The sequence below is a fragment of the Magallana gigas genome, chromosome 5 (assembly GCF_963853765.1).
Source record: "Magallana gigas chromosome 5, xbMagGiga1.1, whole genome shotgun sequence".
Taxonomy (NCBI): Eukaryota; Metazoa; Mollusca; class Bivalvia; order Ostreida; family Ostreidae; genus Magallana; species Magallana gigas.
The window spans coordinates 38136259-38162302 of record NC_088857.1 but is presented as its reverse complement, the minus strand read 5'-3'; the positions used below and the strand labels follow the sequence as shown (position 1 = coordinate 38162302).

Below are 26044 nucleotides of genomic sequence, written 5' to 3'. Positions count from 1 at the left end.
ATCATTTTGAATAAAACTAATTAAGACCAATTGCAAATTGAGTGCATGAATGCAATACTGCACATTACTATTAATGCAAAAGATAGGAGAGGTAACGAATTGTTTTTGTTTTGTAAAGAAAGCAACTTGCAGAAAGTGTCCAAAAATAAAGGAAAGCTTATAACAAGTTCAGCTCCTTTCTCTATCTGAACCATCGACCTTGAATACAATGACATTGAACGATGGGACTAAATTTTTCTCAGAGACCGAGACGCCATGTTTCTCCAATAGAATTACAACTGTGAAATAGTATGCATTTCTCATGGAAACCCATCTTGGTATAAATGCCGTGGATGCTACATGTAAAAAATATTTTTAGTCATCCCTCTACCCATTTTATACGAGAGCTGACATCAAATTCCCTAGTAATGCAATTTCTGAGGAGAGAGAGCCATGGCAACAACTAGGACGACAACCTGCAACTAATCCGGCTGTATTCGGGATCCGGTTTCTGTAATTCTACACGGTCGTCGACCTTGAAGTGAACTCTCCCACCGCTTACGTGACTCTTCAATTAAAATTTCAATTTTTTTTTAAAACTATCTTATATTTTCGACAATAAAAGAAAATACACCAGAGTTTCATTTTTCAAACATTTAATAATGAAATTTAAAAAAAAAATAAAGAAAAGAACAGAATATTTTTTCGTGTGTTTTTACATTGCTGACAATGAATAAAGCAATGGAGACAACGGAAAAACACACCAGCCGCTTTTAAAGGTAAATCAAGTATATAGCAGAATTAGAGTGTGAAAGAATGAAACACTTCCTGGAAAAGCCTGTTGGTTACTTCTCTTTTAGGAAAACGAACCAAATTCTATAAATAGAATCAAATGAATCTAAATTTCGATACAAAGGACAATCTCTAAAATTTCTTATCAATAAGATCTTCTTATACTTGATTTACCTTCTGCAGCACCAAACAGGATTATTAATTGTAGTATACAGGACAGGCCAGGTCAGACAGAACTATCTTGTGTTTGACCTTTACTTGCCCTTGCATACCACATATATGACTATAAATGAAGACAATTGACTTATAATAAACATTCCGGGCAAAATTAAATTGTTTACATATGGCAAACAGCGATAATAATTTGTATGGATAATCAAACCATGTACAGTGGACTGTAGAATATAGAATAACCCTGGATACTTTCAATGATAAACATATTTACAAGTAGTCTGAAGACAATTCAATTAAAAACCTTCATAAAGATTTTTTTGATGTCTACAAGTACAAAAAAATGTGTAAACTCCCATCCTAAATAATCATTTGTATCAGAGTATCCAAACTGTTACATTAACATCATGTATTACCATGACATTCAGTTAAAATGGGGTGAGGGTAAGAACAGTCATTGATTTGCCTACAGTGAGAAATCTTCTCACATTTGATTTGTGCATAGGGGTATAATTCATTTTTTTAAAATACTTATACATAAAGTTTGTCTTCACAAATAATCACATTCTGGATACAACATATTAATTATGATCAATCTCCAAAATAAAAATCTAAGACATACACAAAGATTTCCCTTTTAACATTTACTGGATGGAGCATATCAGATATTGGCTTTTCATTCCAACAGTTTATTTATATTTTGGGACTGAACATAAAATTTATCATTGAATCCAGTTTCAAATAAGCACTAAACTTTGAACTATCAAATTAGAATGAGCAGGTTACATTAGAAAAAACAATAACCAAATCATAATCAAAAATAAAATTAAACAAGAGACTATTACTTGTAATCCATATTGGTTATAAGATAAGCTACTCATTCTGTCAACATTTGAGGGTTTTTAAAAGCAAAACAACAGCAATTAGCTCATTAGAATGAAACAAGCCTAACAACATCAATGAAAAATTCATTATAATAACACAGGAAATTTTCACAGTTCTAATTAATACAGAATAACATATGTACCAAACTGACACAAAAATGCATAAATATGCAATATATGACATGACTTGTTTAAATGTGTCAGTATTAATATAAAAAAGACCAAAAAAATGCAAAAATATCATACTTCTTCTGCAAAGTATTGCTTAGAACATACAAAATTTCCTGATGATTTTTTAAAGATCAAAAGCATGTTAACAGGAAAATGGATAATTTGAAGTGATTTAAACCACTTTTGAGTCAAAAAAAAATCTGAAAAACAACAGCATTCAAAGTATCCACAAACCAGGCTCTTCAAAAACCCTCAACATGGAGAAAAAGTTCAAAGTTTAAATCGGAGTCCTTCTACATGGTGGCTGCCCGTACAGAGTGAGCGCCACCTAGTGAGGGAGTCATGGCCAGATCTCCTTCCATCTTCACTTCCATCTTCACTTGTGGCACTTGCGGACTGAAATCAATGAGAAAAACTTCAAAGCCATGACTAATTAGAAATGATGAGGTTATTTGTAGAGAATGCAGTAAGCAGTAGTCTGTAATTTATTCTTTGGTCAGTTTTGTAATCATTATTTGTGATACATCCAGGATGAATCAGTTTGTCCTACTGCTATTGAAATACTGGTTCACTGATATTGTGATGAAGCTTAAGCTGGCTTTAAAACAGAACTTCTGTTCTTTTGTTAACAGATATGTAAGAGTCTAACGTAATTTTTTAGGACACAAGTTTCCAGTAATTCAGGAGAATTGTGTACCCCACTTAAAGAAAGAAGAGGATGTAAGATAAGGAAAAAAAAATTAAAGATTGACCTTAACCTTTCAAAGTTTAGCATTGAAATATAATTGGTCTTAGGTTTAAAAACAGGATCTATGGTTTCATTGAAAAACTTCCAAATATAAAATAATCATCTGTAATATAGAAATTCCTGATGTTGTTTCACTATATAAGTGGTGATCTAGAGACCTTGGCCTTTGACCTTTTGCAAACCATGAAGTCAATTTCAATAGCCTAAAGAGAATATGTTTTCATTTTGAAACCATTTTTGCGATAACGGTATTCAGACCATAAATTTTCAAAAAATTAATAGGTCTGTTTGGTAAATCATGGGGGATTACAAACTTATGATATAAATTTTCTTTGCAAATAGAAAAGGAAATTTTGAGATAAAGTACTGAAAGGAGTGTTATACACAGACAAAATATTTTTTTTACTTGATGACCTTAACCTCTGACCTTAAAATAGGGTTTTCAAATACCATAGGGGTTTGTGATACATTTCATGGGAAGAAAGCTCAAAGAAAATTAATTATCATCTGGAAAATGTTATATGCACTGTGTGAATTTGAACCCTTGACCTTAAACTTTTGATCTCAAAACAAATAGGGGTTTTTAAAGGCTATAAGCTGCTGTGATCTCAATTAAAATTTCATTGCAAAGGCACAGATGCTTTTATAGATATATCCTTGAATAGAAAGTACAGTTGAACTTTGATATCTTGAACACTAATATCTCGAATACAATGGATATGTCAAAATGATTTGTAAGTCCCAACCACTTATTTTTTAACTATTATACCCTCCAAATCTCAAATACTCGGATATCTTGAAGTTTGTAAACAGTCCCATCTAGTTCGAAATAATAAAGTTGAACTGTATATGTACAGTATTCCCCATGTATTACACTGAGAAAGAATTTAATTATTAAAACTAATTATGAAAGAAATAATGAAATTGACCTTTTAAGCTCAAAATTAAAAGGGGTCTTCTTATAGCCCATTGAAAGTTGCGATCTCAATTTTTTTTGCAAGCTCAATGGCTTTTAAGATATTATCCAGAGAAGAAAGTATTAAACAGAGATGGAGAAACAGAAAAAATGGATAAAATGATGGGGATAAAACATTGACAAATGGACACACTAGCCATCCATTACCATAGTCCATCTGTTTAGCACTCGATGCATTTATAAAATGGCAAAAATGAGTAGTTATTTGGATTTCATTTAACAAGTTTTGATATGACAAACAAATTATAAAAGCTTTTGAGTTATCAGTCAATAACATTTTTTAGCTATGGTTTATTCAATACATTATTTTCTCTCACTTCTTCCAAATATTTTCATATTTACATAGTAACAGACAATCATGTGTATATTTATTCTGATACATTCTCTATTAAAGAGTTATGAAAAAGGGGCTACATTTCTGCACAAATGAAAATACCACGGTTTGTTTGGGCAGTGATGCTGAATATGATGAATATGGTATCCATAGTGTTATTGACAGATATGTGACAAATTACATATACTTTAGGTGTACAGTGGATCTAACATTCACTATCATGTAAACTAATAGTACATGTATCAGTAAATGGAAACCAGAAGGCCACAACCCTACATAGATGCAAACAATTTTCCTCTTCTATTATTTTCATAAACTTGTAAACTAATACATTCACCATGAACTTGAGTGGTGTGTGAATAGAAACCCAGTATATTTCAATATAAATATTTCCTTCTTTGATGATTCATGGCTACACAAATCAACTGTTCTCCATCAAGTAGATGTAAAACAAGGCTCCTACTTATATCCAAATTAAAGCTCATCCTATCCACCTAAAGATCATTCAAAATCAGAAGGGAAAAATTATGAAGGAAATGAGGAAATTAAAAGCGTTATAAATAGTATATTGTAACACATCTAAAGAGTAAAGCATTTACACCTCGCGGTCATAGAGGATGATTTGCATGCCCATGAAAGTTTAATTATTTGCTTTCTTTTCTTAGTGTAAATATTCTCCTTTCTGAACTTTGAACTAAGGCTAACTTAAAGACTGCACATTATTAAAAAGCATTACATTGTATAAGAGGTTATCTTATTGGGTGTAAAAAAAAAAAGATAGTGCACTTAGTATCCTCTGCAGTTTGTCTTAAAACTTTGGTAGAATCTGTATTGTGATGAATCCCTCAATTCATCATATCACTTTACGTAATTAGGGTTGCTTTCAAGATATGTGTGGCTTTTAATCTGCTATGTAGAAAATGGTAACCTAGATTTTAATTGCCAAAGATCATATTCAAGACCTGTACAATTACAACCACTTTACATCAGATATGATATTTTATTTACATTATTTGATGATATCCCTGATCTTTTTTTACTGAATGAATACTAACATGCATTACTCTAGATCTGTTTGAAATTAACAAACAATGTCTTAAGGTGTATATTTACGACTCCAAATCAAAAGTTAAGTAGCCAAACAGGAGCTCCTTTGACAGACCTAGTCCAAATGATGCTAAAATTAAAAGAATTTATTCTTTCATCTGTGTTAATTTAAATGATGTTATTGCATGGAAATTTCAATACTTTATATAAAAGTATCTTTCAAATAACTGTAAAGTATTACTCCATCTTATTGGGTATTTAGTCTAAATTGCTTCAAAACTATTCTCTTAGTGAAGATATAATAAAATATGAAAACTGCAAAAATATGTTTCATGTACAACTTAAGTACCTTCCTTTGGAATGTATTTATAATTACATACTAACTGTATTTCATCTGAAGCATGTTCGATAACTCTTGACAAAACACTTGCTATGTATATGTAAATATAATTTATGTAAATAAAGTGACAGCACCCCCCCCCCCCCCCCCCCCATTTTAAATTTATTAAAGTGTTTCATTTCAGTAGATCATAAATTACTATCACAGTAAATGAAAAATGTTGAATTGAACAAAAACAATCTATTATTTCAAACTAAATGCTATGATTGCCATGTGTAAATCACCTCTTATACCAGTACATGTAATTCTTTGTTGAAGTATTGACTTAAAGGAATTTTAAAACTGTTTGCAAAGTATAAAAGTATAAAGGTGTTAATTCTGTTGTAAGATGGAACATAATCAACACAAAACAACATAGTCCAAATATGGGCTTAATGTCTATAGAAGCAGCACATTCTTTTAAATAAGGAAATCCCCGTCAGATGTGATAAAAGAGGACAGAAGGATGGAAAGAAAGAACAAGTTAGCAGAGCTAAAAACAGAACACAGTTGTAATAAACAGAAAGAAAAATGCCTAACATAATAAAATCCACTCTTACCTGTCTCCTTTGCCCAGTTCCTCCAGGAATTTCATTGCTTCCAGGGCAGCGGAGTCTCTGGCTGATTCCGCCGACATTCCGCTCCCATGGAAAACTCGAGGAGGGTTGGACAAGAGGGTCACTCGACTCAAGTACTCACTGGTAGTGCCCTGAAAATAACACACATAACATACGCTAAAAAAACAAAACTAAGTCAAGTACATGCATCTAATTGATGTGTTCCATAGGGCATACACAAAGTGATTCCTGTTACATTAAAACATAGAAGAAATATTTGCCCTAAAATTCAAAAGTTGTTTAAATCTCATGAAAATACACAAATACCATCTTGAATATGTGTGTATATAAAGTACAAATTTATACACTTTTTTCTTATTTCAAAAAATAATTATGACTTCCAAAACATTTTGGCATATTTCTAAGATTTAGTCAAAAATGATGAAATATGGCACATTTTCTTGTTGTTTTTTGAAGAGGAAAATGTGTCTGCAGCCATTGCCCACAACGAAATTAATATATTTTATGTGATATTACATAATAAATTTTTAATGTGAGATTCATTGTGGGCAACAGCTGTGAACATTTTTTTGTTGAGTTGCAAAGCTATTCAAAAACTTCTGTTATTACATATACCATTCTATTGTTACTAGTAACTTTATATTTCATTATCATACCTCTTTGTTTAATCTTGAAACTCATCAAGTGTAATCTGAGTCCATACTTTCTATTCAAAGTCCAATATAAACTAGAACTTGTTTAACATTAATTAACTCTGCATCTTAGAAAAATAAAGTTTTCTTTGATATAAAATATTACTGTGGAATCATCTAGTTTCGCGGGGGCCAATTTTCATGGATTGTGGGGTTTTTGCTTATTCGTGAGGATGTAATTTTGTGGATAGGTCGCTTTTCAGTTTCAGTAGGAAAACTTGAACTTTCTTAAGTGGTTTTCGTCGAGGATGTAAATTCGTGGGTAAGAGCTACCCACGAATACCATGAAAATTGAGCACCACGAATTCTAATGATTCCACAGTATATTCTAATACGTAGGACAAAAACAAGTTTATTGTCCCCCTCAACAGCAACTATTTTCCTCGGTTTCGCCTCGGAAAATAGTTGTTGTCTTGGGGGACAATAAACTTCTATTGTCCTCATTGAGAGTAAATAGGTGTATAATATCTGACCAATAGCAATAGTTACCTGTCCAGACTGGAACTCGTCAAACTTGATGTCCACATTGTTTCTACTGGTCAGCTCTCGAAGATGAGCCTCGGGCCTTGTGGCTGTGTTACTTATCCCATTGTAACCAATGTGGCCATCCAGTGGCAGTGTCCCACCTATCAAAATCAAAGGAAAAAAATCAATATAACCAGTATATGAATGTTAGGGTTGCTTTCTAAACAGTTATTACACCAGTGACATGAATTGAAATGAATCCCTGCCTTTCAATGCACAATAATTTTTTTTGTTGACATGGGTAAGATGTAAAATGCATGTGCAATAAGGGGATTAGGGGGATAAAAATGCTGAAGATACTAAGATATACCTCCCACTTGATACAATAATCCATTACTTGCCCTGTCCCTTGACTCCCACATTGACTTACCCTGGGGCTGTCTGTAGACTGTCCCATTGTACTTGTTGTCGGGCAGCCTCAGTAGGCCGGGAACCAGCTGTCTTCCTCCACTGCTTTTGCTGTTACTGGAACTCTCTAAAGGAGTATCAAAGACATGTAATGTCAACAACCCAAGACAAAAATGTACATGTACAATTATGTTCCAGAATTTACTAATGTTGATTAATTTGGAGAATATTTATGCAAGATCAGTTGTAATAAAATTAAAAACAAAGATCCAGATTTCCCCATGACAATATTTCATACATCAGTTCCTAATAACTATTCCGTCTTACCACTGTCCTCTGCTGATTCTTGAAAGTGGACTTTCTTCATCCCTGTTTCCTGAAACATGAATGAAATAAATACAATGGCATATACCAGTTCATAAACCTCAGTGATTAACTCAAGTCACACACAAACTTTCTTCCTCAACATAAAACTTTACCCTCAACATCATTGAAATTTTAAAGTTTTTTACCCATCATCAAAATATTACAGAAACCCTGCCCTTCAATTTCACAACAATTATATAAACAATTGCTGTGATCCCAAGCACTGTCACAGAGAGAGAGAGATAGAGAGAGAGAGAGAGAGAGAGAGAGAGAGAGAGAGAGAGAGAGAGAGAGAGAGAGAGAGAGAGAGAGAGAGAGAGAGAGAGAGAGAGAGAGAGAGAGAGAGAGAATATCAGAGAGTACTTATTCCAAAGGACTGTCACACTAAACAGGTACCATTCTAACAACCAATCTGAATAATGACCTTGGATCTGATCAATAACCCCAACTTTACATTTGACTTCAACCATTGAGTTAAAAAGTATAAAATTTCTCTCTTGTACAGTTCAAAAGTTAGGAGGAAGGTGATATTTCTATACAGGAATACAAAATTAAAGACAGATCAAACACAATTTACCCCTAATGGATCCAAATTCAAGAAACAATACAATATAAACTCAGGGAAAAATGATCTCATTTAAATATTTTACTACAATTCTCAACATGTTATAAAGTTTGAATACTGTGGAATTATCAAAATCATGCAGGCAAATTTTCATGGATTATCCATTTATCTCCAGTTCAAGGGGACATAATTTTATTGATCTACTTGATCAAGTTGATTCTGTGTTTCATAATTCAAAGAGGGGGTAAATTAGTGAGTGATGAGGATTGGGAACCATCCGAAAAATCCACAAAAAATGAGCCCTCATAAATTCTAATGATTGTACAGTAATCTCCATTGAGAGAGAGAGTACCACTGAAGTGGTACTGACCTCCTGGTTGCTGGCCGACTTGATGGCAGGTTTGGCAGGCTGGGGAGAGGGTTTGTTGTAGCCAAGCAGGGTCAGCATGGCCTCTGCAGCATGCCGCTTGGCCAGCTTCTTGTTGGGGCCAACACCTGTGCAGGTTTGATCATCAACTTGTACCTATAATAGTGGGTCATTTCAAGATTAAAATAAAAATAATACTGGTACACAATATATGTATGTACATGCTCCTATTGACTTTGAAAGGAAAATATTCCATTCAAAAATAAAAATTAGTTACTGCATATATTATAAGTCAAATAAAATATCTTTGGACAAGCAGAAAAATGCACAGATACACATAAGATGGTCACATTGAATCAAACATGCTATTTGCACCATAAATCTAGTACAGTCACATGTACATGTATACACACGAGTTGTTATTCTTTTTACAGGAGATAAACTTGTTGTTACCTGGATGACAAATTCTCTGCGTCGTGGAAGACCTCTTTCATTCAACAGAGTGTAAACTGGTTCCTTTTTCTGCTGGGCCTGTTGAATCTGGATAAGACGACTGATCGGGTTGATTCCCACCCCATAATTAGGGTCTGCCTTCTGCATTTGTTGCTGAAAGAAGTTTTGAAAAGTATTTCAATACCGGGATCTGTTAATAGAAATAAAAGCCTTTACATGGTTTGTTGCATTAACATAATGTATTGATGTATTAATAGGTGTAAAATCATACATCAGTGCATATACCTGTATTCTTTTGGGAAAAGAAAATATGGCATTAACATTGTCATAACATCAACAGTGAATGTTTCGCAGTTATCTCCTATATACCGTAAGATATAAATTGCCAAAAACATTGAATTTTCACCAACATAGAATACTGTAAACAAACTTTCATTCACAACAACTTTTTATCGAGATTAACATCTAATAAACTGCTTTGAGACAACAATGTTTGCAACCAAGCCTTATCCAGACCCCTGTTATTACTGGTACAAAATGTATAACAATCATATGACAAGAAAAAATTGCGACAATGAGGCTGTCGCTTACCTCGTGAAAATTTCCCACAAGTAAATAAATGTTGCTTAACAGTTAATTGAATAAGAATCATGTATGAGGTGTTGGGAATAAATCTTTCTCCAGGTTAAAACTGTGTGAATTCAATTTGCTTTTATCTATTGATTTTCATCATCTTTACCATTATTATTTTGTAAGTGAAACATACTTTATGATCTTGGATATTCATGGGTTCTGTTTTGACACAATATCGTATATCATCTGTTAAAAAATTGTATGATAATCATATGTTCATTTGTTAATCAATACAATAATATAACATTAAATATTGCATCCTATCATATTTACAACATATATCATATAATACAATAAAATACCATAATAAACAATGATGAGATATGATATTGTAATGTATGATATGACAATTGTATTGTGTTATACGTTATTGTATTTGATCAAATAATACAATATCATTATATATAAAACAATATAGTATTATAATACAATATCATATTACATGATACATCATAACATTGAAACATATGATATTATATTGTATAATATAGTATGATATTGTATGATACTGTATCATTTTTAATACATAATATGATATTGTATCATATGATACAATACAATTTGATACAACATTGTATCATATCCTTATCAAATGATACAATATTATGTGATAAAGTAAAATATTATATAATACAATATTATACTATACATATTGTATCATATGATACAATAATATGTTTTACAATATCATACAATACAATTTCATGTGATGTGATAATATGTCATATTATAAACCAATATAATATTATACAATATCGTATGATACAATATTATATAATATTACAGTATCATATTATACAATTTCATGTGATATAATTCTATATTACAGAAACTAAAAACTACTATCATAGTATACAATAACGTATGATACAATATTAGAGAATATACAATATTGTATCATAGGATACAATATTATATTTTGCAATATCTTATGTAAAAGTATCATGTGATAAAATAATTAATTTATAATACAATATAATATTATACAATATTGTATCATAATACACAATACTATACATAACGATATATAAAAAAAAATTGATACAATATCATATCGTATCATATAACTTTTTATAATATTACATATGATATCATATTGTGTCATATTAAACAATGTTGTTTCAAATTAAACAATACTATATCATAGGATTCATGTTATATCATATATCAACAAACACATCTATCTATCGAGCAGGTTTGAGTGAGGTAGGAGATCTCTTTAGCATCCTTGATAATGGAGACCAGGCTCTGCATCTGAAGCAACCTCTGCGTTTCATTTATTATTATAATATAGTTAAATCAACTATGCAAGCTATCATCTATAAAACATGTGACCTGTTCCAAAAAAACTTAACCTCATCCAGCATCCAAAACCTATGGCTCAGATTCAGCATTCAAGCCTGTCAGGTTCATCAGTATACATAAGACGCATCTCCATGCAAGTTTGGTGAAGTTCAGACCAGTAATAACTAAGATATCATCATCAGAGGGCACTAGCAATTAAAATCTTAACCTGCTCCAGCATCCGCAACCTATGGCTCAGATTCAACATCCATGCCTGTCAGGTGCATCTGTATAATAAGACACACCATCCATTCAAGTTTGGTGAAGTTAGGACCTGTAATAACTAAGATATATTTTTTAGCATCCTTGATAATGGAGATCAAGCTCTGCATCTGAAGCTTCCTCTGTGATTCATTCATACTACAGTTTAATCAACTATGCAAGTTTGAAATAGTACTATTATCTATTAAACATGTGACCTGTTCCAAAAAACTTAACCATATCCAGCATCTGAAACCTATGGCTCAGACTGTGCATTTAAACCTGTCAGGTGCATCAGTATCATAAGACGCACCATCAATGCAAGTTTGGTGAAGTTAGGACAAGTAATAACTAAGATATAATCATCAGAGGGCACCCGTTTCAAAAACTTTAACCAGCTATAAAAACCTTAACCTCCTCCAGCATCCGAATCCTATGGCTCAGATTCAGCATTCAAGCCTGTATGGTGCATCAGTATCATAAGACGCACCATCCATGGAAGTCTGGTGAAGTTAGGACAAGTAGTAACTAAGATATAAACATCAGAGGGCACCTGCAACAAAAACTTTAACCATCTCTAAAACCCTTAACCTCCTTCAGCATCTGAAACCTATAGCTCAGATTCAGCACCCAAACCTGCCTGGTGCATCAGTATCATAAGACACAACATCAATGCAAGTTTGGTGAAGTACAGACCAGCAGTAACTTAGATATTGCTATCAACGGGCACCTGCAACAAAAACTTTAACCTGCTCCAAAAACCTTATCCTCCTCCAGCATCCGAAACCTATAGCTCAAATTCAGCACTCAAGCCTGTCTGGTGCATCAGTATCATAAGACACACCATCCATGCAAGTTTGGTGAAGTACGGACCTGCAGTAACTTAGATATTGCTATCAAAGGGCACCTGCAACAAAAACTTTAACCTGCTCCAAAAACCTTAACCTACTCCAGCATCCGAAACCTATAGCTCAGATTCAGCACTCAAGCCTGTCTGGTGCATCAGTATCATAAGACACACCATCCATGAAAGTTTGGTGAAGTACGGACCTGCAGTAACTTAGATATTGCTATCAAAGGGCACCTGCAACAAAAACTTTAACCTGGTCCAACAACCTTAACCTCCTCCAGCATCTGAAATTTAGAACTCAGATTCAGCATCCAAGTCTTTCAAGTCCATAAGTAGGTCCAGATGCATCATCCATGCAAGTTTGGTGAAGATAGGACAAGTAATAGCTTAGATACAGGACCTGCAACAAAAACTTTAACCAGGTCCGGACGCCGACGTCGACGCCGAGGGTATAGCATAAGCTCCCCCTGACTTCGTCTCAATGAGCTAAAAAGCAATGAAGTTTTTCAAAAATTCACAACATTTCCAATCAGAAATGATTGAGGATCCATAGAAGAGCATTGCAAAACACTGGCCCTACCTTGATGATGTTTTTGTTCTTTTTCTTGCTGATCTTGGTACGGGGGCGGATGACAGAAGGGGGAAGGGCAGGTAACTCCTTCAGCTTCTCAAGCATCAACTCAGCTGCCTTTTTCTTGGACACTTTCTTGCTGTTCCCCTCGGACTCTGTCTCCATGTCTCCGACCTTACACCTCGTCACAAACGTCTTCATGTGAGGGGGACCAGACTCACGAATAACCTAAGCAAGAATAAAATAATCATTTTTGGGTTTTTTCACTTTATTGAAAATAGTTTTTTGCAATGATATCAAAAACAAACCACTTGAAATAAGAAACTGTAGTTTTAAAACCCTTAAGTGATCAAATGTGGCAATTAACACGTCTGTAAAAAAAAGTACCATTAGGTATAACTTCTAACAAATTACACTTGAAATAAAATATTGAAGCATTGCAGTGTAAAAATTTGACTCGTGTCTCATTTTAATGAAAAGCCTGACTATTATTAACTTACATCAAAGGTGACACTCATGTTCCTCTTGAGGGCCACCTCGTGTACCAGACTGATCTCCGACTTGGCCACATCCTTGTCATCTACAGACAGACAACCTAACAACTCACACAGCTGCTAATACAAAACTTAATGATGATCTCAAAATATGCAATCTTATTCATTTTATTTTCTATTAAAGTTCAGTCCTTCAAATGCAAAAATAATAAAGAATAATAAAATCTAGATTTGATTCAATTTATAAATATATTCTCGGTGTCTGACCATCAAACTTGTGCCCTTACTTGATGTTTCCTCTGTTTCTGTCGGACTCTCAATTTTCTTTTCTCCGTCGTTCGGTACAGGAAGTTTGCGAAGGATGTGGAGAGCTTTTTTGGCGGCATCATGTCTGGCATCTTGGCGAGTTGGCCCCTCCCCTATGAATTCCCTCTGACCTACTTTCAGGGACACATAGAAGACTCTCATCATACGTGGGTAGTGATATCTGAAGAAGATAAACAAACCAGTCTATAAATTCAAAATCAATAATCAGATATTGCTTCATCTAATATGTACACAGTATGACAGTTTTACACATTATCTTTACACTATATCACATGTAAACAGTATGAACATTTGAGCATAGGCAGCATCTTTTATCAAGAATTGAATTACAGTACTTCTGACTGAATCATTCCTTTATAGTAAGCATTTAATACAAAAAAGTTGCCATTACAGCTCATTATATGTACATCATTTTGTACTCATCACTTGTACTCATCACCATGTCTAGTTAAATATCAAAATTCAGCAGTAGTATAAACAAACCATGATATGTCAGAACTATTTAATATCTATCAAGTATCAACCCATTTCACAAAATTGTACCAAAAAAACCAAATCAATACACAAAAACAACTAAAAAAGGGGAATTAAAAATATATTTCATACAAAAAAATCTCAGAAAGCATACCTCTGATTATATAAGCCTCTGTAGTTGTAGTTTGGGGGACACTGATAATATGGCAGAGTTCGCTGGGCCTCCATGGGTTTGTAGAGTGTCTGTTCTCCCCGCTTCATGGCGAGGGCGTTCAGTTCCACGGTAGGGGTGATGGGCTGGTCCCTGTAGTCTGTCATCCAGCCTAAAACCACAGCATGAGTCAGTATCATGAGGCTGGTCAGTATAGCAAAAACTCAAACTATTGACAATAATTAAGGACAGAAAATATACTCCTTCCCCTAATGCTCAAGAAACCCGAAAAAAGTACATACCACAGAATTCTTACACATAGTCTTTTTTTTTTTAACACTTTAAAGGCACTCTGAGAAAAATTCTCAATGTAAATTTCAATCTTAACTGTAGGTTTAAAACCTAAAATGAAATATATCCTAATGATGAGCATCTACTACTAAAGAGTTTCCCACATCACTATCAAATAAAACATAACAAAGGAATACTGACTATTCTGGTTGGGTTTGGGGGGTTTAGCTGGAGGGTGGTTAAATGCTGACTTCTCTAGGGCCTCTGCTGCTGCAGCATGCTGGGCCTTCTTTATGCTGGGCCCCGATGCTGCATACTCCTCAGTGTCCCCAAGTTTCAGCTGGACGTAGAAAATCTTCTTGTGGGCAGGACCTTGTTCATCCACCAAAGTGTACTGGTGAGAGATCTACGGAGTACAACAACACAGTGTGGGATCTTAGGGTAAGATAAAGCACAAGTATGATAAAGAAACATACAAGGGCACCACAAAGCAGAGCATCCCCTCACAACATGGTGGGGGGAAATGCATCATGTAATTGAGGATTACAAATAAATATCTTCTTAAAACCACTTAAAATTAACTCGTTCATTCCTATCTCCACACTCTAGGTTGTATAAATTTTGGAAGGTACAATTCTCCTTGACACTCCATAAATTTTAATTTAGTAATTTTATTTTATTAACTTTGTTCAATGAATCAGATATACATTAAGCAATCAGACGATTATTGTATGCAAATATGTTTCATATTAAATGAATAGAAACGTAGATAAATTAAGAACTATAGCTATCTGTAATCTGCTCTCTGGGAAAATTCAAGTAAACATATCGTAATTTCAACCCCAATTTCTTAAAATAGAATAACATAGCTACAGCAATTAACATAAAATAAATTCCCAGTGTATCATGTTGATGTACTTGTCAAAGTTCTTCTAATTCTTAGATCTATTTCACTTTTATTACTTCGAGAAATATAGCCTGGATTAGGCTAAGACAGCTGCTTGTTCCGATAAAACTTGAGTGAACTTAATCTCCTCCCCACTTCAATTTTTCATTTTGAACATCCTTCAAATTCCCCATTTCTAAAAATATATTTGTTTTAATTTTTACAAGGTCCAATTCCAACGAAGTATGAACTTGTGGATTTAAAATGTCTATGGTCAAGTCGTACATGAAATTTCTGTTTATATTCATGTAATTTTAATGATATCTAAATATCTAATAGAATTACTTGAAAATGAATAGGGTTTGTCCTTTAACCATGGTATACAAAGTTCAACAAACATGCATGTAAGGATTTTATTTGAGTCTTGTCCATAATGCTGAAACAGACACACATACACACTGCACGGATGCTATACTGTAAGTCGTTTTAACTCCACGATGTTAAAATTTCACGATTTCTATTAAAGTACCCATCGCGATAGTTTTAATTTCACGCTGCTTAAAAATCAATTGATCAGAATATAAGCATTGACAGGTTTTGAAAATTAATGATAGTATTCACGAAGGGTTTAATTTCATGGGAAAATATTAAATCGCAAACATAGTGAAATTAAAACCATCATGATTATTGGCAATCTACAGTATCCTCTTTGCAACAAGTTGAGTGAGGGGACGATAACATATTTTAAACAAATGAGAGAGATTAAAATAAAAGAATCTTTTTAAAAAGTTAAGTTCATGTACCTTGAATATCAAATATACGAACATTAAAAATTCAAAATAATACTTGGGTTAAATAAACTGATGTTTATTACCCTTCTCTTTTAGTGTTTAAATACATTACTGTATTGGGTGTATACAGGTTTATTTTTGCCTCCGTGTAATTTTCACCATTCTACACTTACAAACATTTTCACTCTGTCTTGAATTTGCCCAGACACAGTTTTTTTTAAAGAGATATAATCTGAGACTTTGGAATTCACTAAGTATTCAATTCGCACTGACAACAAGGGCAAAAGGGGCAAAAATAAAACATGCAGGGGCGGATATTTCCTTGCATACAGTATTTATGTACTGTGAATGATGACATATAATTCTTAACTCAAGATGAAATCTTCCTCAAAGCATATCAAAATCAATATCAAATTATTACATACAACAGATTACCTTATTATATCGGGCCAATTCATTAATAAGACACATTGGGGTTTTCTCTTTTGTGTTTGCCAAGTTGTTTGTAGAGCTTTGTTCATCAGTTGCTGTGTCGGGGCTTGTAGCAGTTGCAGTTGTGCCGGCTGTGTGTTGCTTTGGAGCTGTTGTTGGGTTGTTTATGGGAGCAGCAGTTGTTTGTTGCACCATACCTATTAAACATATCACAAACACAATGTTTTTCTGTACTGGTACCAAATATTAGTCTTTGCCACTACAGGCAGTATCAAATCAAGGTTCGAAGTGGACACCTGTTTTGTAGTAAATAGTATTGTTAACACAATATAAGCTGCAATTTTTTTTTTTCAAAAACTTTCACTATAAAATTACAAACTACATGTACTATTTCAATGACTGAGAGAATGAAAGATTTTACATCATATTTGTGTGGGGAAACTATTAAGAGGCTCTGATTTACAAAAAGGCCAAATTATGTTATATTTTACATAAAGCTGTGAACACCAGAGCCTGAGAGGACAAAATTATTCTTTAGATTAAATTCAACACCTAGTTTGTCTTGTTGAACAAAAAGGTTTGAGTTTTCGGCAATTTACAAAATTACTACAAACGAAGGTTTGAGACAGCAAAATTAAATCTTAATTACGGTAAGTATATATTATTAGATTGCTATTTATCCGCACTGGTGGCGCAAACATATCCTGGTATTAAATGTTTACAGTCTCAGGAATTCCATCAACATCAAATATCTGATGTCATCCCTAATAAATAAACATGATAAATGTCAAAGATTTTAACACCAACATCTTTAAATTGTTTACAAAGGTCACATTTGACGTCACAGTACATTACATAATGCCTTATCTAATTAGCAAGACTTCTTCACTATCAGGGTTTTGGTTTAAATCAATGTTTTGGTTAATTCTTGCCTTTTTACCATGAACAAACTATGGAAAGTAGTCACTACAATATATGCAAATAAAAAGGTGCAAAAGCATATACAATATGTGTGATAAATCCATAAGGGATACATTATCAAGGAAATCTAACTTCCATTAAATGACATCTCAAATACTGGTACAAACCGTTCTGTGGCATTTGTCCCACTGGCAGTCCTATTGATCCATTCTGATTGGCTAATGGGACTGCAGCAGGAGTCACCACAGCTGCATGGTTGGCTGCTGGTATCTGATGCATTGTGGGATAGTTTGTTAACGTTGTTGTTACTGGACTTTTCTGTATAATGCCCACCATAACTCCTTTTGCGCCTGTAAGACAAACATTTTTATTTTGGGTGAAAATTTTCAGATTATAATGAAAAAATATTTACAATGTATATTTTGAAAGAGATTTTCAGGTTTGCTTGATGAAAATGACGACAGAAATCATCTCTATGGAATAAATTTTGTTTTGGATTTGTTTTCACCCTTACAACTGATCATTTCACACGACAAGCTGCTAAGAGACAATTAGATATTGCAAAAAATTAAAACAAACAGGGTGATGTTTGACATTAAAATTTCTGTCGTGTGATTACAAAAACACACCTAGAAATAGAACCTATTATGATAACTTATGCACTATACACACAAGAAGAGTGTAACCTTGAACGATATGCAAAAAATATCCGTTGAGTAAAAAAAAGGATTTCTACAGACTTCTTGATTTAACTAGATGCCATGCTGCAATGTTAAATATGCAGCCATCATAGAATCAGGAAAGATCTTTTTTTTTGGTGATGGGCCAAGACAAAACTCCTTGCTATTCTATTTCTTGATACCTGGATTTATCTATTCTTGACCATCATATATTTTTGTAGATAATATTTTCAATAATGAAATCAATATAAAAAGTTAACAACAAATTGGTGTGTTGTTTTATCACTATATCTATAGCAACCTCAGTCATATCAATACATTGTATATAAAAATTAAAAGCTAATTAATGATAAAAATGATAGCACGTGCAGCTCACTAGCACAAAGCACCGGCTAGCACTGTGAGCTCTAATAACAATACTTGGGCAATGAGAAAATTCACACTGTTGCTCCCTTTGACACATACTGGATTTTCTGTCATCAGAATTGGACCCATAATTCCATTTAAATTCATGTTCTTGCGATTAACAATAAATTGCAAGAACATCATGCATTAGAAAGGTAAATAAACATTCAAATGCTTGCAATTCATTCTTAAAGGTTTTTCTACAAAGGCAGACATCACTATAAACTTAAATTAATAGCATACTCTGACGTCATAATCAGAGAAAAAAAAAATCTGTATTGATGATATATCAGGATTTTCAAAGATGCAACTAATATTATTTTCATTATTATATCAATAAATCATGGTATTGTATAAATTATAACCACAGATTTAAAAGTAATCAATAAAACATTTTTCCAATAGCTGAAGAAAAAGTTACTTTTTTCAATTTTTTTGGCAACATTGTTGCACCTGTTCTTTTTTGTTAATAACAACAGATTTTCCTTCTTTTTTTTTTCAAATGCTACATATGTATACCTGGTTGTATTTAATTTTTAAACTGTGCTCACACAAACAGTCACACGTAAAACATCTTAAGGAACTTTTATCAGGTTGGGACCAATCGCCCAAATAGGAAATAACATAATAATCATTATAATAATATAGTAAAAATTTTTGATATCAATCTGCATTAATGTGTATCAAATGCAACTACTTTTGGTTAAGAAGTTTTTCTACATGTCTATAGTTTGTAAGATTGATCCCCAAGAAGTTTTGGATATACTGAGGGATCAATCTCTGTAACAGTACGGTTCCAGAAAAAGTTGTTTACCAAAGGTTGTTGCATTTCATCTTAGTATTCTAATGCAGATTTATATCAAAAATTTCAAAATCAAAAATTTTTATTTTTTGCACTTAAAATTTACATCCCATTTAGGCTATTATACTCCAAACAGATTATTATATCCCATTTGGGCGATTGGTCCAAACCTGTATGTATATGTATATATGCACACAGTACCTTGATTTTGTGTTTGCGAGTTTGTAGTTTGACTAGAATTGACATGCACACCCATCCCTGCATTTGCTTGAAAAGCGGTAATTCCTCTGGTTTGCTGAAATAAATTGGTTCTTTAGTAATAAAATAAATTTTAAATATATATCTGATGACATAACATAACAAACATTGACTTATATTTAAAAAAGAATCATAATTAAGGTTCATTATCATATATAACGTATCAAATCCTAAACTTTAATCATATTTGATAGTGGATAATGATGAAATTGATATAAAGCATTAATTGATCAAGTTACAATATATGCCATACATTTACAGATGAAGGGATGGAAAAGAGATGAACAATGTTACACATTCAATTTCTCCTCTAACCGTTTATTACCTTCTTCATCATTAATGAAAAGTTTCACAATAAATGTTCCAAAATAAAACTAAAAAGGGCCTAATTGTTGTTTAACATGTATAAGAAGATAAATGTTTGGCAAACAGTAAAGAGAAGTTCAGACCACCATGTTTTGTCTGCACCCAAAGTACCTCTGCACCCAAAGTACTTAATCAAGGTCTTGAAAGCGTTTTATCTACTTTGAGCAAAACTGCTCAGTTTCTAAACATTTGTTGACTCTTCTAATTATCTATATTTTTAAAATTTTCAATATTGAATTTTCTTGATATTTAATCGACACTTATTGTCACAATTTAGTTCATATAGTTCTTTTCAGTCAAAATTACTTGACTGGTTCTTATAAAAGAACTAGTTTAATCTCGGTTTAGCAACGAGAATAGCTTCAAAATGGCGACTGGAGGTGCATAGCGGTTTTCAATGGTTTAATTTTTAGGAATATTATTTCATTTTCTGCATAGTATTTCGAACCAAACTCTTTTTTAGAAATGTCGATGATTGCAAAAAATCGAATAAAAAGTTCATGGACTCCGCTGAGTAACGAGGACACAAATAACAAGGTAAACAGAAATGTGGCAGGTGCCCGATCATGTTTTGTTAGTCTCATGCAAGAATGATTTTTTCACACATGTATCGAGTTAATATTTCCTTGTGCAAATCAATTTACTGAAGCGATGTCGTAACAACTGGGATATTTAATGCAGTTTACACAAGGATTTAGTTTGCATGTTATCTTTATTTTGTAGATTTTTGAAGAGAGATTTTCATTGTTGGGAAAATGGGTATGTGTATTTGTATAAACATTTATGAAGTTGTTGCATTATTTGATATTTCAGTCTCCAATATCATATCTACTTAGATTTTGAGACTTGGTTTGCTTTTCTGAAATTGTTAATTTGTTATATTATTCTAAAAAAAATCATTGTCCAAGAAGGCAATAGCTAACAGATGAACACAATTTGTTTATGACATCTTAATGTTTCTCAATACATAGTGTTTAGCAAAGTTCTATTTATCAAATACATGAATACTTTTTTGCAGTATGACAAATGGACAGATGAACAAAGAAGGAGAGTTTTAGAGGACCTACTAAACAAATCTAAAATAAAACAACTGAAATATGTTCAAGATATCGTAAATGAAAAAGTACCATGTATTCGTGAAGACTTTACCAGAGAACTTCCTAAAATTTTGTCCATTTATATCTTCTCTTTTTTGGATCCAAGAAGTTTAAGTCGTTGTGCAAGGGTAAGCATCAATTTTTAAATAAATGATTAGTAGATTACCAGTTGCAAAGATGAAAATGAGTTTAAATGAAACAATCTTGAGGTCAACAGATTTTCATAACTAACCAAACAAGTTTAAGTGCCATATGGAAAGTAAAAGAAGATCAGAACACAACTGTACAAAATAAATGCAGAACCAGTATTATATAAAAAAGTATCATAAATTACACAAAGTTGACACATACAAATGTAATGATTAAGATTCAGTTCTACTTTGAAACGAGGAAGAGCAAGCAGATAATCATTAGCACATTAGAAGACTAGTTTACTCTAGTAGAACACGATAAATCAAGAAAAAACAAGGTCTCATATGTTGTTGGAGACATACTGCATGTACATGAACCATATGCATAGTTATTTTCTTGAACTAAATCAACAGGAAAAAACAACTTGGTAAACATATCCAATGATGAGAATAAGCTGTAAGTTAATTGTGTCTCAGTGCCCTCTAGCAGTCAGTAGGACAGCGGTCATTTTCACATCAGAGTCTTGAATGATTGATTTGATTATTTCTAATACTGAGCTAAATTTGAACGTCAAACGTTGATGAAGTCATAAACAACATACAGAACTCAAACTCAATTATTATGAATTGATTTTTATGTACCATGATTATAAATATAAATGCATAATATGTTTTTAAATCTATGATTTTTGTTATGTAGGTGAGCTGGTACTGGAAAACTCTTTCTGAAACTGATTCTCTATGGATGCCTAAATGTCTCAGATTTGGCTGGTTTCTGCCATTTACCCCTAGTCCTTATGAAGTTGGTGTTTGGAAGAGAAATTACATTGAAAATATAAAATACATCCATGTGCTAAGACCACGGGTAAGAACATAGCTAAAAATGGCAACTTGTTGATATCCGATATGTATGTATTGTATTAGAGTCAGGACTTTTTCAAACTGGGGCAGGGTCAATTGAACTGTTGAACTGGCAATGTTTAGGCATCAAGTATTCAGAATGGGAAATTTGAAATAACAACTATCTAGTATGGGAATTTGATTTTCTTTTGTATTTGAAGAAAAAATAAACTTTAGAAATGGAAAAATATTTAGAGGAAATTGAGCTGAATGTCTAAAAAGGGCAAGTAAACAAACACTGTTACCTACCGGTACTCTCCATCATCATATATTGCCAATTGTCATTGATGCCTGATAACCATATTTTGATTGAGAAAATCCTTAGACAATTTTTTTGAATGGGAAATTTGAAATAACAACTATCTAGTATGGGAATTTGATTTTCTTTTGTATTTGAAGAAAAAATAAACTTTAGAAATGGGAAAATATTTAGAGGAAATTGAGCTGAATGTCTAAAAAGGGCAAGTAAACAAACACTGTTACCTACCGGTACTCTCCATCATCATATATTGCCAATTGTCATTGATGCCTGATAACCATATTTTGATTGAGAAAATCCTTAGACAATTTTTTTGCTCAGAGAGTGTCTTTGTTTTTATGAAATACAACATCTTGAATTTTATTTTAGGATCCAACACTGATGCTTGAGAATCTGCAGCTGGAGACGAAGAGAAAGCGAGTGAAGTCAGCCAGAGCCAGTAAAGACAAAGACAAAAAGATTCCATGGAGAGGTTCAGACCCTAAACCAAAGGACATGTGGCGTAACAATGTCCTAGATAATGATGATGTTGTGGACAGTGTCAAAAAAAGGTAGGATCATTGTTGCAACTTCCGAGGAAGTAAGAAAATTAAACATGTCTATAGTTCTATAGAATGTTTTATAAATATTTTGAATAATTACATTCCCTATTTGTATTGTGTGAAGTAAGTGAAAAAATTGCTGTTCAACAGACTACTGTAAAAACTAAATTCTTTATATTATGCGAGTACTTAATTCCATGATCCCGCTGTTTTGTATCAAATTGCGAGAATATAAATTTGGTAATGCGGAACTTTTATCCATGTTTCTTACAGTTCCCAACTCTCAGAAAATAATGGGGAGGTTTTAAAATCCTTGGGGCGTGCTTCTCACGAATTTACGTAAAAATATAAATAGATATAAATTTCTGGTTTAATTAAGAATTTACAGTATCTGAATGAAGTATTTCCTTAATAAAAGGAAGTCTTTTTTTAATTGGTTGAAAGTACTGCAAAATAAATCTCAATTTCTCTGTTTATTAAATTTTGATAATTATTCATTTAAAAATCTCTTTCAATGATTTACAGACGAGACAGAGGTTACTATGGTTATGAAGCAGATGAGATTGCAAAGAATGCCAGAAGCAAAATTAAAACAGGAACCAATGTTATGAACCAAACTAGGAAATCCCAGTCATTATCTGTAAGAGCAAGTTAAAGTCATATATAGTGTATATAATACTGTTATACCAATACAGTGTACTGATAATGATTATTCATATTATTTTATTCATTGTAACAATTTTTTCAAAAGCCAGAAAATGAAATGTTAACATTTATTAGCTAGTGGGTTTAAATCTGATAGAAAATTTAGACTATGCTAGAATACCTTAATTAAAAAAATACTGTAGATTTGGAAAATTACACCAGAGACATAAATAACAGAGATTGGCAACTGATCGAAATCTCACTGTCCCTATTTTAAAGTATTCCCAGTTTAAATCAGTATATCTTTCTAATAAACATTTATATTGAAATATAAACAGCTAAAACCTATTACCAAAACATTCAAAATATTATATTTTCATTGGTTTATGTCTTACAAGCAATATTAAAAGAGGAATTTTAGGAGGCATTTGGCTTCCCGTTGTCGGATATTTCGTCAACGTTTTATAGCTGGCCAATATATTTTCTATATATTAATCTTATTTTTTCATATTTTTGTTTAAAAAATGTCTAAAACCCATGCACATTTTTCATAAAAACAATACACTTTGGTTTAAGATCATTATCTCAGTTTACTAATATGTAGTTCTTAAAGTAAGGTTGGTCTTGTAACATTTTTCAACAACAAAACATGCTAATGGGGGAGTTGCCAATCTCTGTTATTTACATGTATGTCTCTGATTACACTATGGATTTAATTTGACCATGTTCAAGAATCACCATATTCCTGCGTAAATACTTTTGTTTCATATTAAATTAGATTTTTTATACATGTAGTTTAGAAGTAAAACCATCTTGATTGATCATTTGTAGCAAATCCGGAAATCTTAGCATCATGGCATTAAAAATACATAATAGAGTACTGGTACTTGTTTTTATTGTAGCAGTTGTATAGCGAGGATTCAACAATTGGACAGCGACCTCAGTGGGCGACCATGACCTCACCCTACGTGTCATTTGAGGCCAAGGTCTTAGACAAGAATAAGCGCAACATAAGTCCAACTCGCAATAACGCAAACTCTACACACACATTCTCACCGATTAAATCTGGGTCAAGGCCTGTCACAGCAAGATCAGAACGAGACCCTCCTAGTAAGTAATTTTTATTTTGTTTATCTTTGAGTTGTAATATGCATTTTCATTTACAAAAGGAATTTACTATTATTACGTAAGATTGACTGTGTCCATAAAACTTGATCAATCTCCTTTGACATTACATTAAAGTATTTGTTAATGTTTCTGTCAACTTCTGTAAACAGTGAAATATTCGCCACCATTTCATTGTAATCTGGCAAATCTAAGACTAGATATATTCCAATTTCTCAATTTAAACACAACTTTGTCTTGGCCAATTCAAGACAGAGCGAGACCGTTTGCAAGTGAAGAAGGGCAAAAATAATCTGTATACAGTATTTTATTTTCATCTTAGAAAATTGTTTTTTGGATGTGTTGCATTAAAACTGATTATTTTTAAATATTTTACCTTTGCTACATATTGATCTTATCACTTTGTAGCTGCCAGATTGTTCCCTGAGAAGCCATGGACGGTTCCAGATGAAATGGACTCCGAAGAGGAAATATAGAATATTCCGGTCTATGTCTTCAGAATTTGGGACATTTCATATATATACATATGTTTTTGTCAAAATCAGTGTCATACATATATGGGCAAGAAGAAAGAATTCGTGTATTGGATTATTTGTGGAAAGAGAACTTAGATAAGATGTATGTGAATTATCAAGGTTAAGTGTAATTTTACAACTTGAGGAAGTGTATAAAATATTATTTTTACGTAGATCTTCCAGGATGTAGATGTCACTGTTACTGCGAGTTAGTAGATTAGTTTAAAGCTGTTTCTGATTTATTAGTCCTTTTATTATGATATTTATTTTTATGTAGTACAAATGTACTTGTATTTATTGTCTGTGTTACAAAAACATTCCATCCACAGCATACCGTCCAATGTAATATGTACACATTGTCCCACACTTAAGTGTAAAGTCAATTTCTTTTAATTTCTTATAATAGTATAACCCTAAAAAAATTTTGGGTCACAATTTATATCAAGGATAGAAAAACACTGCTAATTCCACAGCTCATTTTTTTTTATGGTGAACAAACATATGTTTTATAAATCTATATTTAGTACATGTATGTATATTTACACTGTGCTTCTAGCTCTGGCAAAGAGCTATTCATG

General features: G+C 32.7%; 2 protein-coding genes across 4 annotated transcripts; one reads left to right on the top strand and one right to left on the bottom strand.

Moving 5' to 3' along the window:
* Positions 1 to 1565: 1565 nt before the first annotated feature.
* LOC105331923 (double-stranded RNA-binding protein Staufen homolog) lies at positions 1566 to 20365 on the bottom strand. 2 transcript variants are annotated; one of them, XM_034467233.2, is made up of 16 exons: positions 20212 to 20365; positions 19830 to 19923; positions 17909 to 18091; positions 16824 to 17017; positions 14913 to 15117; positions 14424 to 14592; positions 13756 to 13955; positions 13475 to 13569; positions 12984 to 13202; positions 9376 to 9528; positions 8926 to 9078; positions 7952 to 8000; positions 7647 to 7751; positions 7241 to 7377; positions 6042 to 6190; positions 1566 to 2393 (listed from the first exon to the last, which is right to left on the bottom strand). In XM_034467233.2, the coding sequence occupies exons 1-16, from the start codon at positions 20221 to 20223 to the stop codon at positions 2291 to 2293; spliced, it is 2220 nt and encodes a 739-aa protein (XP_034323124.2). In that variant the 5' UTR covers positions 20224 to 20365; the 3' UTR covers positions 1566 to 2290. The 2 variants fall into 2 exon arrangements, with proteins under 2 accessions (XP_034323124.2, XP_034323127.2); XM_034467236.2 differs by having other exon boundaries at positions 13475 to 13554.
* Positions 20366 to 20597: 232 nt separating this feature from the next.
* LOC105331918 (F-box only protein 16) lies at positions 20598 to 25567 on the top strand. 2 transcript variants are annotated; one of them, XM_066085014.1, is made up of 8 exons: positions 20598 to 20789; positions 20976 to 21011; positions 21271 to 21477; positions 22181 to 22345; positions 23009 to 23190; positions 23707 to 23821; positions 24732 to 24936; positions 25360 to 25567. In XM_066085014.1, the coding sequence occupies exons 1-8, from the start codon at positions 20718 to 20720 to the stop codon at positions 25425 to 25427; spliced, it is 1050 nt and encodes a 349-aa protein (XP_065941086.1). In that variant the 5' UTR covers positions 20598 to 20717; the 3' UTR covers positions 25428 to 25567. The 2 variants fall into 2 exon arrangements, with proteins under 2 accessions (XP_065941086.1, XP_011432590.2); XM_011434288.4 differs by having other exon boundaries at positions 20600 to 20789; positions 24729 to 24936; positions 25360 to 25564.
* Positions 25568 to 26044: the final 477 nt, after the last annotated feature.

Bases quoted from the DNA above. Each gene is read 5' to 3' on its own strand.
- LOC105331918 (XM_011434288.4), top strand. From the start codon at position 20,718: ATGTCGATGATTGCAAAAAATCGAATAAAAAGTTCATGGACTCCGCTG. The intron at 21,012-21,270 runs GTATGTGTATTT...ACTTTTTTGCAG, and splicing joins TTTCATTGTTGGGAAAATGG to TATGACAAATGGACAGATGA. The intron at 24,937-25,359 runs GTAAGTAATTTT...ATCACTTTGTAG, and splicing joins ATCAGAACGAGACCCTCCTA to CTGCCAGATTGTTCCCTGAG.
- LOC105331923 (XM_034467233.2), bottom strand. The intron at 18,092-19,829 runs GTACTGTGTGCA...TTTGTCTTACAG, and splicing joins CTCGCAAACACAAAATCAAG to GCGCAAAAGGAGTTATGGTG. The intron at 8,001-8,925 runs GTCAGTACCACT...TTCATGTTTCAG, and splicing joins AGTCGGCCAGCAACCAGGAG to GAAACAGGGATGAAGAAAGT.